Below are 15,123 nucleotides of genomic sequence, written 5' to 3'. Positions count from 1 at the left end.
CATGAGAGCCCTTGGGGTGGCTGTTCCCTCTCAGCAGCAAGCTGGGACAGGGCCTTTGCAAATTCCATGGATGAGGCTCAGTGGGCAACTTTAGCTGGGAGAGCACAGGACAGAAGCTCTCAGGGGAATGATAGAACATTTTCCACTGAGCCTAAGAAGCCAGCCAGCATTTCCCACTGGCACTGATGCCTGTTTCCTAAAGCAGTTTTGGCTCTTGCTCCCTGGCAGAGACTGGGACATGCTATACTGGGGACACGTGTGTGTTTGTGGCTCTGCTCTCCCTGATGTTATTTGGTTCTGTTCTGGTGCTAGAGGTGAGGATAGGGGGCAGCCCCAGGTTCACCATGCCATGCTGCCCACTGCCTTTGCTGAGTGAGGGGGGCATGTGGCTCCCAAGCAGGGATGAGCTCACCCCCTCACTCAGATACAAACACAAAAATAAACTGATATCACAGAATCTTCTGAGTTGGAAAGGACCCACAAGAATCATTGAGTTCAATTCTTAAGTGAATGGTATATGGGGATCAATCTGGTGACCTTATACGGGGAGTGAGGAGAGACTCCTGCTTTTCCAGTTTGAGCTCAACAAAGATTCAATTTTTTTTTTTTTTTTTTTTTTTTTTTTTTTTTTTTTTTTTTTTGAGAAGGAAATAAAGGAAAAAAAAAATCCCCTGGTTTGGATTTGTTCCAGGCAGAGCGTCTGCCTTCCACTGGCCTTGTGCCCAGGAGCTGCCGTGAAATGGAAATAGCCCAACACAGGCCTGGGAGCAGAGGGAGCTTCCAGCAGGTAAAATGGGAACAGAGACAAAGCCCCAGGTCACTGCTCCATGGGCTGTACCAAGGGGCAGATGTGCTAAGCCACAAGAGTGTGCAGATGTTTTACCTGAATGCCTTGACAGCCATCCCTGGAGACCCAGTGCTTGTCTGGATTCTATTCCCTATTGCCCCAGCTCTGGGAGATGAATAGGATGCACAGAAATGCCCAATGCAAAGAGGAGCTTCCTCCTCTGGGCTGTCTCCACAGAGCTCCTGGAAAGCCTTCCCAAATGCTGCAGGACAATGCAGGAAGATGTGCAGTTGCATGGAAGTGTGACGGGCTCTGGCTGCTGGCCTGGCATTGCTGAACTGGGATCACCTGTAGCTTTGCTCCAGATTGGCCTCCCCTGGCTTATAAAGGATTTGCATGCATTGCTTCAACATGCCTGCCTACTCCCATCTCACTGACTTTCTCCACTTGGAGTTTCTCTACTCCAATAGAGAGAGAAGGGTGCTCCCAAGGTCTCCTCTCACCACCCAAATTGCTCCACATTCCCCTGGTGTGTCTTCTTTATCTCACACCTGCTGCAAGTCCTCTTCCGGTCCCACTTTTCCCTCACACATCCTTTTTTCCAGGGCTGCACTTGTCTCCTGCTGAGCAGATCCAGAGGGGAGCCCACCTGGCTGGGAGGCTCTGGGTGGCTCTGTGGGCTTGCTGGAGGCTCACAAGCAGACCACAAGATCCTTCTGCCTGCTCCAGGTCAGGGGTGTTGGGGAGAGGAACTGGCCTGCCAGAAGAGACATCTTAGGGGAATTGGCTCCTTCTGGAAACAAACACCTCCTTTTCAGTGTACCAGAAATTATCACTACAAGGAATTCTTGGAGGTCATGTGGAGACTAAATCTGCATGTACAAAACTCTCTGTGAGTGTCACCTGCAGGCTTCCTCGTCCATGAACCCCAGGAAATGGCACAGAGAGGTGCTGGGTTATCACCCAGCCTCTGCCAGAGTGACAATGGGCATGCCTGGCTCCAGGGGCCCATGCCAGTTCCTGCAGCATCCCACCTGAAGAAAGGATACTCCCCAGAGAAGAAATCCCATACTCTGCCAGGCACTGTTGACTTTCATCTCTGCAGGCCAGCGTGTCCCAGCTGCCCATTTCAAGGCAGAGGACATGCACTTGTCTGTGACTACTTGAATTAAGTGCCATTTGTCACAGCAAGCCCTGCACCCACTTCATACTCGTCATCCTTGAGGACTCTCCTCTTGGCACAGACAGGGATAATGAAGAAAATACTTAATTAGACTGCTACACAGCCCCATCTCATTTTCTGTCCTGCATTAATCAGGGCCTGGGGAACTGTGCAGTTGGGAAGAGAGAGGCCAAGCCCTGAGTGCCTGGTGCTGCTGTGTCACCATCCATCAGCTGTGGTACCTGCTGGCATAGGAGCACCATGGTGGGGTGAGGTGGGCACCAAGAGGAGAAAAGGATTTGACAGTGGAACACGGGGTTATTCAAGAAGTTTTGAGTAGCACCCAGACCTGGGATTTGTAAATTTGCTTTTATAGTGGGTTTTGGTAGGGGTTTTTGTTTGTTTAGTTGTTTGTTTGTTTTGTTTTCTGTCACCTTAGCCATGCCACTGCTCAGACCACATAGCAGGTGATGTCACACTGGGGTGCTCAGGGACACGTTTCATTGCTTTTCTAGCTCGTTTCCCCTTGTCTGAGCACCCCCTGGGTGTTTGCTGGAGACAATTTTTTGGCAGCAGACGCCTGCACCAGCCACAGGTAAAACTTTTCCCCTCCCGCCTGCACTTGGCTGCTGCTCGTACCAAATGCACGCCGGGATGTCCCGGGAGCGACGGAGGAGGCAGGGCGGGATGTCCCGCTCCGCTGCGCCCAGGGAGGCGCTGGGGGAGCCGGGTGTCCCCGGGTTCTCGCTCGGGACGCGCAGCCTTTTGTCACCATCTAGTGGAAACACGCAGCCGCGACCGGCCACAGGCTGAACGGGACGTTTGGAACTCACCTCATCTGTGATTCCTGCGGGGCTCCCACTCGGGCTGGCCACCCAACTCTCCTGGATTTTGGGGAGCGCGTTGGCCCCGCAGCCCAGCTCCCCCCAGCCCTGGGCAGCAGCAGCCGGGTATGGTGCTCCCAGCGCTGCAGGGCTCGGGAAAAGCACAGGGGTGAGCGTCTGCCATGCCAGAAACTGAGAATCTATGGCAAATCCCTCCTGGGGTCTCCACTGAACCAGCTAAATTCTCTTTAACTGTGGAATTATATCAACACTCCCTAGCCACTGACATGCAACGTCAAGAGACAGCCATAAAAGGACCTGAAGTATATTTACTGCACAAATGGAGCTGACAAACCTGCTATTTTGGCCTAATTACCCTTCTCATTGATGCTTCTCTGTGAGACTTCCCTTGGCCTTGAAATTCCTGGAGCTGCCTGCAGAGGAGCTGGGCTGTGCAGTGCCACAGCAGGGACAGCCCTGCAATGTGGTGTGTCCCAGAAAAAGGCTGGCCTTGCTCCACTCTGGCATCATCCTGCCCAGTGCTAGGGCTGTAAAATCCTGGCCACACATAGGATACAGGGAGCAGCCCAGCCTAAACTCTGGCATCTGCAAAGTCCTGGCTGCTTTCCTCTCTGCAGTATCCTGGGCCCTTTTTGGCCACAACAGCAGCTGGCAGGGTTGGGCCATATCCAGACCTGCTCAATGGTGCATGGATAACAGTGCATGGATTGACATGGAGCATGGATTGATGCAGAGTGTGGATTAATACAGTGCATGGATTGACACAGTGCATGGATTAATACAGAGCATGAATTGATACAGAGCATGGATTGACTCAGAGCATGGATTGATATGGAGAATGGATTAATACTGTGCATGGATTGATATGGAGCATGGATTGACACAGATTATGGATTAACACAGAGCATGGATTGACATGGAGAATGGATTGATCCAGAGCATGGATGGACACAGAGCATGGATTGACATGGAGCATGGATTGATCCAGAGCATGGATTACACAGTCCCATGGGCAGTGCTGGTTCTCACTCCTCTGCACAAGGTGCTGCTGTGCTCCTTTCCCCAAATGCTGGGTTCTGCTGCAGCCTCAGAGATGCCAGAGGCAAGGACAAGCTTCCAACACACTGCTGGGGAAAGGGACAGAACACAGGCCATACTGAGAAGTCCCCTGCCAGGGTTGGGAACCAAGACTGGCCTGCTGCCAGCCCAGCCCTGTGCAGATCCCACTGCTGGCACTGCCACTGGACACATGCAGTGTCCCAGCTGCCAAAACTGCCCCTGGCTAAAGCAAAGCTACAGTTGTACCTTTCTCATGACAAACCAGCCTCCCACAGCACGTGGAGGAACCAAGGCCAGCCCCAGCACAGGCAGCAGAACTGTTCAAGCAGTCATGGTACACGATTTTTGTTGCACTACATGCATGGTGAGGAGAGTGCAATCAGCTCTTGCTTCAGACAGTTAAAAATCACTTTCAGGTCTCTCTGTGTTGCATTCCATCCCTCTGCATCCCCTTGGACCACACTTGGTCTGTGTCACTGCTTCCCCCATGCACTGTCCCCACTTGGGGACACAGTGGGACATGAGCCAGGCATTGCTATTTCACAGGCAGGGCCCAGCTGCCCTACACAAGGGGTTTTTCCAGGTGGGATCCCCATCTGTCTGCATGCATGTGACCAGGGCTGGAACAGGGGCACTATCCCACTCCATTCCAGCTCCTTCCCTCCCCATACTGGCTGATGGTGGCAGGCTCTCCACAGGCTTGGCTTACTCCTGGAGAGGCTGATTGATCTCATCCCCTCTGAGTGAGCAGGTGCCTTTAACTATGGCTCAGCTTGCCTGGAAACTGCCTCTCTTACCCAGCAGAGGAGAAAGAGGCACTAGGACAGCCTAGGGCCAGGTATGTTGCCTTACCCACAGTGTGTCCCTTGCTTCAGGTGGCACTGAACAATCCTGGGGGGTGCCCTCAAGGGCATCAGTGAAGGACAGCATTCATTGAGAGTCTGCATTTTTATTCTAGGGCTCTCTAGGATCTCATGTTCCTCAAGTCAGGTGCTTATCTCAAGTAGGCCTTGGAAGAGCAAACTGCTCCGAGTCACCCATGGCTGAGTCAGGAGCCCCCAGGAGCTGGCTGAGTGCCCAGTTTGAAGTGGTAGGGGAAGTAAGGCACTGGGGAAACCCCAGCAATGGAGGTTGCTCTGTCAGGCAGGGGCAAGGCAGCACCCACCCGTGCCAGCAGAGTGACAAGTGAAACAGGGGTACCAATTCTGCCCTGGGGTCATTTCTACCCCGACTTTATACCCACCGGGGGAAAATTCCACAGGGAGAAAGGTGGTGTCTTCTTGCAGTGACTGAATTCAAAAGCATCCATCAGGCAAGCTCAGGCTTATTTTTCTCTTCCACTTTGGGCCTTTTCTCCCAGCCTGAAGCAGTGGAGGACGGCAACTGCAGAGCGCTCCTGTGCCAACTGCAACCTCAGCAGCAGCAGCAGCAGCAGCAGCAGCACACTGACCGGCTCCCACGGACGCTTCTTCGAGCGGTCCACGGGTGCTTAGATCCTCCCGCGGGTCGGGGAGGGGACGCGGGGCCAGGCAGAATGGGTGGCAGGGACAGCGCCGGGGCGAACCCAGTCCCAAAGCAGAAGGCAAAAGCGTGTCCGGGCACAGTTGCACGCCAGACGCCGAGCTGCCGCAGGGCCGGCCGGGGCAGCCGGGACTGCCGGGGAATGGCAGCGTCTCTCCCGGCGCCGGTCTCTGCCCGGACCCCCGGGACCCGTGACACCCCCGGTCTCTGCCCGGACCCCCGGGACCCGTCACACCCCCGGTCTCTGCCCGGACCCCGGGGACCCGTCACACCCCCGGTCTCTGCCGGACCCCCGGGACCCGTGACACCCCCGGTCTCTGCCCGGACCCCCGGGACCCCCGCCCGGCCCCACCACGTGGCCGCCGCCCGCCACGTGCTCGCCCTTGGCCCGGCCTCGCCGCCCAATCAGCGCGCAGGCGCCGAGCTGCCTCCGTCCCATTGGCTGCGGCCGAGTCCTCCCGGGCGGGCGGTGTGTCCCCCCGCGCTCGCCCCCCGCCGCACGGCCCCGGGGCTGGAAGGCGCCCGCCGATTGGCGCGGCGGCTCGAGGGGCGGGGGCTGCCATTGGCCGGGCGGCGCGGCGCGCGCGGCGATTGGTCGGGGCGGGGGCGGTGGGGGCGGAGCCTGGCGCGGGGCTAGCAAAGGGGGCGGAAGGGGCGCGCGCTCGCTCTTTCGTGTCAGTGCCCGGTCCGGCCGCCCGCGCGTCCCCGCCGCTCCCGCCGCCCGCCCGCGGCCCGATCCCCCCGCGCCGCCGCCCCGCCGGACGCGCCCGCCCCGCTCCCGACACAGCTCAGCCGCCGCCCCTGCGCCGCCAGGCACCGCCGCCATCATGGTGAAGATTACCAAGGTGAGGGCGTGGGGGGGGTCGCAGCCGCCGGGCGGGCAGCGGGCGGACGCCGCCATGACGGAGCGGGCGGGTGCGGATGGCGGCGGATGGGGGAGGGAGCCGGGCCGCCTTCTCGCCGCCGTGCGCTCGGGCCGCGCGGTAGCTCTAGGCCTGCTCTCGCTCGCCGTGAAGATGGCGGCGAGGGGAGGGGCCGCGGGCCCGGAGGCAGCGGATTCAAGCCCCCCTTGTCCCGCTGTGCTCCGTGCGGCGGCCGCGGGCGGGGGCGCGGGGCGGGAGGGCAGCGGGGTGCGGGGTTGGGGGTCCGCGTGTGTGAGGGGCGCGGGTGGGCCCCGCGTGCGAGCGCGCGCGGATGGGGGGGTGGGGCTACGTCACAGTGCGGCCACGTGGGGCGCGGGGACAGCGAGCACGTGGGAGCGCGCCCCGCTCCCGGGAGAGGCCCCGCGCTCCCGGCAAGGCCCCGCACACCGGCGGGAAGGCCCCGCACACCGGCGGGAGCCACCCCGCAGCCCCCGGGCGGCCCCCTGAGCGCCGCGGGGGCCAGAGGGCGGCCACGTGGTGGGGACAATTGCCCGCCGGAGCGAGCGCTCGCAGGCAGCCCGGGTGAGCACGGGAGCTAAACGTGCTGCTCCCGCTCTCTTTCAGACCCCGAAGAATCAGATCAAACAGAAAAAAATGGCTCCTCCCCCGAAAAAGTTCGAGGAAAGTGAGGAAGAGGAGTCCTCTGACCTAGAGGAGAGCAGCGGAGAAGAGGTGATTGATCTAGAGATGGAGTCAAAAGGATGCACGTGTTACAGAAGTGTCGTGAGGGTTGTGGGTTACACTGTAACAGCGTATCAATAAACTGTCCGTGTTCCTCACTAAACTGTGGCTAAAGAATAAACTGCATTTTATAAGGCTAAAGCAGCATAGGGAAAAATAGCTCAAAATGTCAGGTCTGTAATTCCAGACTTTTGGAAATACTGTTGGGGTCTTAAAGCTGTCCCAAAGCTGATAAGCAAGTGGGTACCTAATTAGTCTAGGAATAAGCAGTATGACATTTGTCACATCTGCTTATGTGCAAGTGTAAAAATTCCAAGATGCTGAATGCTAATATACACCACTGGTCTTGGATCAGGACCAGGGAATTTAGAGGTGCTTTGATGTTCCATAAGTAGGCTCCTGAAAGCATGAAAAAGCTGAGTTTGGGCTTATTGATTCATCAGGGTGGGCATTTAAAGTAACTTAACAAAACCTATCAGAAGGATATTCTTTAGATTTTACTTGCTGTATGTTTGTCTGATAGTGAAGTAATGGTAGATTAAACAAGCCAGCATGAGTTTTACACTAATGTGTCTTTCAGATGATCCCCCAGAAGAAACCACAAAAAGTTGCTGTTACCCCGGCCAAGAAGGCTGCAACTCCTGCCAAAAAAGTTGCTACTCCTGCAAAAAAGGCAGTTACACCTGCAAAGAAGGTTGTGGCTACGCCACAGCCCAAAAAGGGTGTTACTCCAACTCCTAAAAAGGCTGCTGTCCTAACCAAAGGAGCAAAAAATGGAAAGAATGCCAAGAAGGAGGAGAGTGAAGAAGAAGATGATGAAGATGATGACGAAGATGATGATGAGGAGGAGGAGGAGGATGAAGAAGATTCTGGTAAGTTACCTTAGAAATACACATGGACTAAAGATGGTTCAATCAAGTTATTAAATATGAGTACCTTTGGAATTGAAAGATTTGTATGATTTAATACTGGGGGGTGGTTTCATTGATTAAAGAGGGGTTATGAAGGAGAGGTGGGCAATGGGTGAAGTATGGAGGAGAGCTTGGGCTGCAGCTGCCTTATACACAGCCTGTAAAACATCTTGTTTCTTGATTGCTCTTTCCTAAACTTTTGAACAAAATTTTGGGAAGCTCCAAGTAGTTTTTACCTGATTCATTGAACCTTAGTAGTAAAGACTTGTGGTACTGTTGGTGCAGATGAGGAGGAGGAACCACCAATGCCTGTGAAGCCTGCAGCCAAAAAGCCTGCAGCAGTACCAGCCAAAAAGCCTGCAGCTGTGCCAGCAAAGCAGGAGTCTGAGGAGGAGGATGAAGAGGATGATGAGGATGATGACGAAGAGGATGGTATAGGATGTTTATTAAACACTTAGAGGGACCTGGGGGAGGGAGGTAGCTCAAAGGATAATGGGAGTGATGCAGTGTGTGCTTAGCTGGTTTTAGCTGGTTGCTGTTGTCCATGTTGTTGAATGGGTGTTAATTACACTCTTGTCAGTAAAACTTTTTACTATTGGTGACTGAGAACATACAAATTTCAGGAGGCATGAGAAACATTTTGCTCAACAGCATATTGTTATCTTAGTTTCAAAAGGCACTTAATGTGGAACTGTCTAAATACTGTGCTCATCTTGTTTCAGAGTCTGAAGATGAAGCTATGGACACAGCCCCTGTTCCAGTGAAGAAAACCACTCCAGCCAAGGCTGCACCAGTGAAAGCCAAGGCAGCAGAATCTGAAGATGAGGAAGATGAGGAGGAGGATGATGATGAGGATGATGATGAAGAGGAGGAGGATGAGGAGGAAAGTGAAGATGAAAGTGAGTTAAAGTTCAAAATCTTACAGCTGCTGAGTAACAGGAGGTTTTGTGTATGACTGATGTAAAGATTAATGCTCCTGTGTTGATTCAGTTTAGGAAAAGTTCTGTATTTTTCAGTGTTGGTTTTTTTTTTTCTGGCACAGAACCTGTCAAGGAAGCACCTGGAAAGAGGAAGAAAGAAATGACCAATAAAAGTGCACCAGAGCCTAAGAAGAAGAAAACAGATGGTAAATGGGATCATCAAATGATGCTTGTTTAATGGACTGTGATTGGACTCTGTTGCATGAGGAATGTAACTGTGAAGGTCCAGGATGTCAGGGGTGGGGCTTCCAGCACAAATGATGATTATAAGGGACTTAATACTGAAATATGATGTCACTTTTGAGCAAAAACTGATGTGCTAAGGCTGTTTGGACTCTGGCTCCCAATTTTAAAAGCTGCCTTAAACCACCATTTTACTGTCTTTTCATTTAAAGGGCCCACATCAGCTTTCTCTCTATTTGTTGGAAATTTGGTCTGCACCAAGGAGTTTGAGGAGCTGAAGACTGGCCTCAGAGAATTCTTTGGGAAGAAGAATATTGAAGTTGTAGATGTCAGAATTGGTGCTTCCAGGTGAGTTCATCAGTAGAATTTTGCTGATAATTTTCTTTTATTTGGCACTAATTTGTTCACAGGGGGGTCCAAGTGTGCTGGTGCTGGTTTCCCCTCAAGATGCTGGGGTGGTTGCTTGGTAGTGGTGAGGGTTTAACTTTGCCTGGAACCTGACCAGCCAGGACCTCTCTGGTGTTAGGTTTGTGTTTGTGGTCTCTGCTGCCAGAGATGGATCAGAGACCTCAAGGATGCTGTTCTTTCAGGCGGTTCGGCTATGTGGACTTCTCATCTGCTGAGGATCTGGATAAAGCTCTCCAGATGAATGGAAAGAAGTTAATGGGTTTGGAAGTCAAACTGGAAAAAGCAAAGAGCAAGGAAGCTATGAAAGAAGACAAGAAAGGTATGGCCCAATTAGGAGTTTCTAAAACGCTTACATACAGATATACAAGTTCAGACTGGAATATCTGCAAATGTGATCCCAAGAAATAGTCCATATTGGGAGGGCTGAGGAAGAAATAGGTTTCTTTCTGAAACTTTAGGACCTGTTTTTTTGAACTTGATGCCCTTAAGAGAAGCACAGCAGTTTCTTTAACTCTTGTTACAGTTGCTTTTGCAGCTTCTGAAAATGTGAATGCTTGCTCTTAATTTCTGCTGGATCAACTTGCTGAGTCTCACTGAACTGGCAGTGTAGATGAGGAGGGATTTTTAGCTGGTAACCTGAAAGTAACTTGTCTCTGCAGAGAGAGATGCCAGAACACTGTTTTTGAAGAACCTGCCCTACCGCATAACCGAGGATGACATCAGGGAGGTGTTTGAAAATGCAGTGGAGGTCCGGATAGTGATGAACAAGGACGGGAGCAGCAAAGGGTGTGTAGCTGAGAGGACTGTTGTGTGTTTGCTGTTCCTTTAGCTCTTGGCATATTCTGATAAGCTTACATGTCCTTTGGCTACCTTAAGGAACCTGCTGCATTAGTTGTCCTACTTTTTGCAGCATTTTTCTTTTAAATTGTTCCCCCTCATTCGCATACTTTGTTGGTCTTTGAAGGAGGCATTTGCTTACATTCTTTTCTGTGTTGTAGGATGGCCTACATTGAATTTAAAACAGAAGCTGAGGCAAACAAAGCTCTGGAGGAGAAGCAGGGTACAGAAATTGAGGGTCGTGCCGTGGTCATTGACTTCACTGGTGAGAAGAGCCAGCAAGAACATCAGAAAGGTACTTTCCATACTGATACCATGCATACAGATGGCATTCAGGATTCATTTCCACTTGCTTCAGAAGTTTCTGGGGGTATGCCAACTTAAAATACTACAAGAAGATTAAGATACCATATCTTTTCCCTGACTTGTGCTCTGCATCCTATGCACTTTGTCTCTACTGCATGTTTCAGACAAGGGGGGTGACTGGTCTCAGTGAATAACACAGGGTTGGATTTTGCTTTGTGCCTCACCTTGAGGTGAGGAAAGGGCAACTGAGTATTCTTGACCCCTTGGCAGAGTCTGGTAACTAGAGAACAAGAATTCTCCTTCTCCAAACCTGCACTTAACAGCACTGACTTTTCCCCATAGGAGAGTCGAAGACCCTAATTGTCAACAACCTCTCGTATGCTGCTACAGAAGAGACTCTCCAAGAAGTGTTTAAGAAAGCTTCTTCCATCAAGGTGCCACAGAACAACCAGGGCAGGCCTAAAGGGTAGGTTGTGCCTTTCACTTGATCCCCCAGGCTGGCATTGCTAGTGACTTGCCTCCAAGGTATCCCCTGTTGTTCCCAGGATGACTGGAATCTTCCTCTCCACACAGGTATGCATATGTAGATTTTGCCACAACTGAGGATGCCAGAGAGGCATTTAATTCCTATAACAACACAGAGATTGAAGGCAGAACAATCAGACTGGAATTCAGTACACAGAAAGGGAACACAAACGCACGAGGAGGAGGATTCAGTCGTAAGTGTTCCATGTTTGATCTCCAGCTGTGGCAGGAGAGCACCATGCAGGCAAATCTGGGGTTGCTTTAAAAAAAACCAAACATGCCAAGCATTGTAAGCAAGTGTGCTGGATATGATGACTGATTATCTGAAATACTGATGAAACTATTGTTAAATTCCTCTAGATAGTCAAGTGCTGATCCAGCAGTGTTTGTACAGTGAGTTGTTATCATTGCTGATAAGGTGCAAGCATCTATTTTTAAAAAAGGAGTGGAGCAAACTTAATTTGGCAGTATCAGGTTGGCTGATGGAAATCCTTTGATGCCAGGCTCTAACTGCAGTCCTGAAAAAGTTTCCATGGACTTCAGGTGCTTGAGCTGCTCCTTGCAAACAATCCCTTTATCCCTAAGAGCTGTTCTGGGAGCCAGTAACGCAAGCTGGGTGTGATGTTATGAAGCTGAAGGTTGCCTTGCTCAGGCTGAATGAATTCTGAATGTGCTCCCTTTTCACAGAGCAAAGCAAAACATTGTTTGTCAGAGGCCTTTCTGAGGACACCACAGAGGAGACGTTAAGAGAATCGTTCGAAGGCTCAATAAGCGCAAGAATAGTCACAGACAGAGACACTGGATCATCTAAAGGGTGGGTTAAACATCACCTGGGCTGGGCTCAGGTGCTACAGAGCACCTCACTTAAGCTGATCTCTGCAATACAGGGTGTTTCTCACGCTCATGCGGGTGGTTCTATGAAGCTGGTAAACGGGGTGGGAGCAGGGAACACACAGCTTTGGGTCCACTGGTGGAGGGCAGCACATGCTCACTTCTCACCTCTTCTCAATGAGCTCCTTCCTGCCAACAAATCTCCGTGGCAGCTGATGGATTCGCACGAGAAGAAAATTAACTGTACAGTACTGGCAAACTCACACTGGGGCTCCATCGATTGTGATTAGCCACTGCTGAACTACAAGTGACACATCCCGTGGGGTGCAGAAGTGCTGGTGTTTGATTCTGAAAGGTTTTCTGTCAGGAGCCTGTAGGTGGTGCTGCAGCTCGTGAAATGTGACTGACTGTTGTTCTTGTAACCTGCTTCCTAGATTTGGGTTTGTGGACTTCAGCTCTGCAGAAGATGCCAAAGCAGCTAAGGAAGCCATGGAAGATGGAGAGATAGATGGAAACAAAGTGACCCTTGATTTTGCCAAGCCAAAGGGTGACTTCCAGCGTGGCGGTGGATTTGGTGGTCGTGGTGGCAGAGGAGGTGGCCGAGGAGGAAGAGGTGGATTTGGTGGCAGAGGTGGTGGCAGAGGTGGATTTGGAGGTAAGAGGAAGCAAATGCTGCTGTTCAGAGGGGGTGTGCTCCAAAATGAACCCTAAGCCATTCTTGGAGCTATGGTGTAGAGCTACTAGAGAGTATTGGATGTGAATTTATTTTCTGTCCTGTGCAAGGATGGGTTTGGAAGGGCAGTGGTATAGATATAGCACTGCAATATATTTGTGTGCATATAAATACTATAGTGGTAACTCTGCTTTTTGCAATAATTTTCTTTCTAGGTAGAGGAGGAGGTGGCTTCCGAGGAGGCAGAGGAGGAGGTGGAGATCACAAGCCACAAGGGAAGAAGATCAAGTTTGAATAAACTTCCCCTTTCCTTTCCCTTTTCCTGCTCTCCGAGACTATCTCTAAGGACTCCGGGGGTTTTTATTCTCCTTTGATCTTGGCGGAGCCTTCGGAGGACATTCCAAGAAGCGAAGCAGTACTGTGAGCCACTTGGAAGATAAAATTTTCATTTCAAGGAAGAGAGAGCAAGCCATTTTGACTGCTTGCCTGTTCAAATGAACTTTTTAAAACAAAGAGTGATAGATGTGGGAATTTACCCCTTGTCTGTGAGTTGTCTTGAATTTATAATGTTTTACCCATGTAAAAAAATTTTTTTTTTCCTATAAACTTCTGTAGCATTTTTGCTGTAAAAATGCAGAATGTTTTATCATTTGTGCTTTAGCACCCTGTCTTGGACAGATTAAAGGACCTAAACTGGTTCGTGTTACTTCTGTGCCACTAAATGAAGCCAGGCTGTGAGAAACAGGCTGTCTGTAGCCTTCCCTCTTTTGGGTTAAGGTCATTGGTGTCACAGCAGCAGCTTCTGTCCTGCTCTGCTCCAGCAGTGTATGCATGCTGTTAGCAGGAAGTAGGGGAAAGGATTATGATGGTCAAGGTAAGCTGTCTTCTTTTTTTTTTTTTTTTAACTGAGGATGCTGTGATGGTGCTTGCTAGCCATTTGCTTTTCTACTTTCTTTTTAAACAAAGTAAATCAGATCTTGTACTAAGGGCCTGCAGTTCAGTTGCTCTCTCCTACAAGTATTTTCTCTTGTGCTTCATTCCGAATCGTCTCTTCTTGCCCCTAACTGTGAGCAGAAGTCTGGGCTAAGTGGCTGCTTGTTTGTAACCAAACTCAGGCCTGCTGTCCTTCCTCATGCAAGGTCAGGCACCAGGCTGGGGATGAAAGGCCTCAGTCCTGTGGCAGAGGTCACTGGCTGGTTTTTCTAGCCAGGCAGAGCATGCTGCCCTGCAGTGGCAGCTGTTGGGAGTACATGGTTTTCCCAGACTAGTGGATGCAGAAAATAGGCACAGAAAGCAGGGCTGTGTAGCTGAGCATTCCTGGGTATGGGGTCCCTTAGTGTCCTCTACCCCTGCCCTGGCATTTGGCCCGTGCCAGCTCCGGCCGTGGTCAGCCTGTCCCCCCCTCCTCGCACACGGCCACCGCTGGGACCCTCCCTGCCCTGCTGAGCCTCTGCAGCCACTCATGCTGCTGTGGCCATTTCTCCCAGGCTTCCCAACATCGAGCCTTGCCACAGGCCATTCCCTGTGATCAAAACTAACCCGGTGGTGTCTGGGCTCGCTTCAGCTGGAGAGCTGTGCGGTTTGTGTGCTGTGTGCCATCTCCCCCGGCCCTTACCCAGCCTCTCCCGGCCCTTCGCCATCGGCCATTTTGGAGCCGCACCCGCGGCCCGGCGGCAAATGGTCGGAGGGGCAGCGCGGCCGCCAGGGGGCAGCACCGACCCGCGCTCCGCGTCCTTCCCGCCGTGCGCGAGGGGGCAGCTCCGAGGGCACTGCCGGGGAGCCCCGGCCGGAGCCGCTTCCATAGCGGGGCAGCTCCGAGGGCACTGCCGGGGAGCCCCGGCCGGAGCCGCTTCCATACCGGGGCAGCTCCGAGGGCACTGCCGGGGAGCCCCGGCCCGAGACGCTTCCATGCCAGGGCAGCTCTGAGGGCACTGCCGGGGAGCCCCGGCCCGAGCCGCTTCCATACCGGGGCAGCTCTGAGGGCACTGCCGGGGAGCCCCGGCCCGAGACGCGTCCGCACCGCACATGGGCCCTGCTCCCACTGCCGGACACGTGGCACACAGTGGCATGTGACAGCGTGGGGTCACACTGGAGAGGGAATGGGCAGGAGTATCCATGAGTGCATCCACTGAGCGCTTGTGTTTTGTCCATGCGTATGAAATTTTTGGTGCCCTGGGGAAGCCAGCCCAGCCTGCCAATAGAGTGTGTCCTGGTCCCCTTTGCTGATCTCTTTGCTCCCCAGCACCGGGAGTGTCCGAGCTGGGTGCCAGCTCTGGAAACAGCCCCTTGGTGTCCAAAGGCCAAGGTAAGACCCAAGGGTTCACCTGTGGCTTTCCTCTTCACCCCAGCCAGGTTGGAGCCTCATGACCAGGGGCTGTGTTACCCCATGGTGCTGCTTTGGCTGTGGAAGTGAGCAAGGTCCTGCTGTGGGGAGGGTAGCAGGGACAGGAGTGCCCATCTCCTCCTGCACAAGGAGAGAATGCTCAACAAA

The 15,123-nt window shown here is 52.6% G+C and overlaps 1 protein-coding gene and 3 non-coding genes across 4 annotated transcripts; all 4 read left to right on the top strand.

The window, feature by feature from the left end:
* The first annotated feature begins 5,980 nt into the window (after positions 1 to 5,980).
* Positions 5,981 to 13,338, top strand: NCL (nucleolin). Its single transcript, XM_054639383.2, has 15 exons — positions 5,981 to 6,219; positions 6,862 to 6,969; positions 7,559 to 7,850; positions 8,175 to 8,321; positions 8,612 to 8,788; positions 8,932 to 9,015; positions 9,265 to 9,400; positions 9,643 to 9,779; positions 10,120 to 10,246; positions 10,459 to 10,592; positions 10,946 to 11,069; positions 11,177 to 11,322; positions 11,816 to 11,942; positions 12,394 to 12,614; positions 12,848 to 13,338. The coding sequence occupies exons 1-15, from the start codon at positions 6,202 to 6,204 to the stop codon at positions 12,928 to 12,930; spliced, it is 2,061 nt and encodes a 686-aa protein (XP_054495358.1). The 5' UTR covers positions 5,981 to 6,201; the 3' UTR covers positions 12,931 to 13,338.
* LOC129124702 (small nucleolar RNA SNORD82) lies at positions 9,120 to 9,189 on the top strand. The gene has a single exon (XR_008534886.1). It is a non-coding gene; the product is annotated as a small nucleolar RNA SNORD82 (small nucleolar RNA).
* LOC129124703 (small nucleolar RNA SNORD20) lies at positions 11,432 to 11,508 on the top strand. The gene has a single exon (XR_008534887.1). It is a non-coding gene; the product is annotated as a small nucleolar RNA SNORD20 (small nucleolar RNA).
* LOC129124700 (small nucleolar RNA SNORA75) lies at positions 12,128 to 12,268 on the top strand. The gene has a single exon (XR_008534884.1). It is a non-coding gene; the product is annotated as a small nucleolar RNA SNORA75 (small nucleolar RNA).
* Positions 13,339 to 15,123: the final 1,785 nt, after the last annotated feature.

This window comes from Agelaius phoeniceus, chromosome 10 (assembly GCF_051311805.1).
Source record: "Agelaius phoeniceus isolate bAgePho1 chromosome 10, bAgePho1.hap1, whole genome shotgun sequence".
NCBI lineage: Eukaryota > Metazoa > Chordata > Aves > Passeriformes > Icteridae > Agelaius > Agelaius phoeniceus.
The sequence above is the reverse complement of the archived record's forward strand: the minus strand, read 5'-3'. Positions and strand labels throughout refer to the sequence as shown.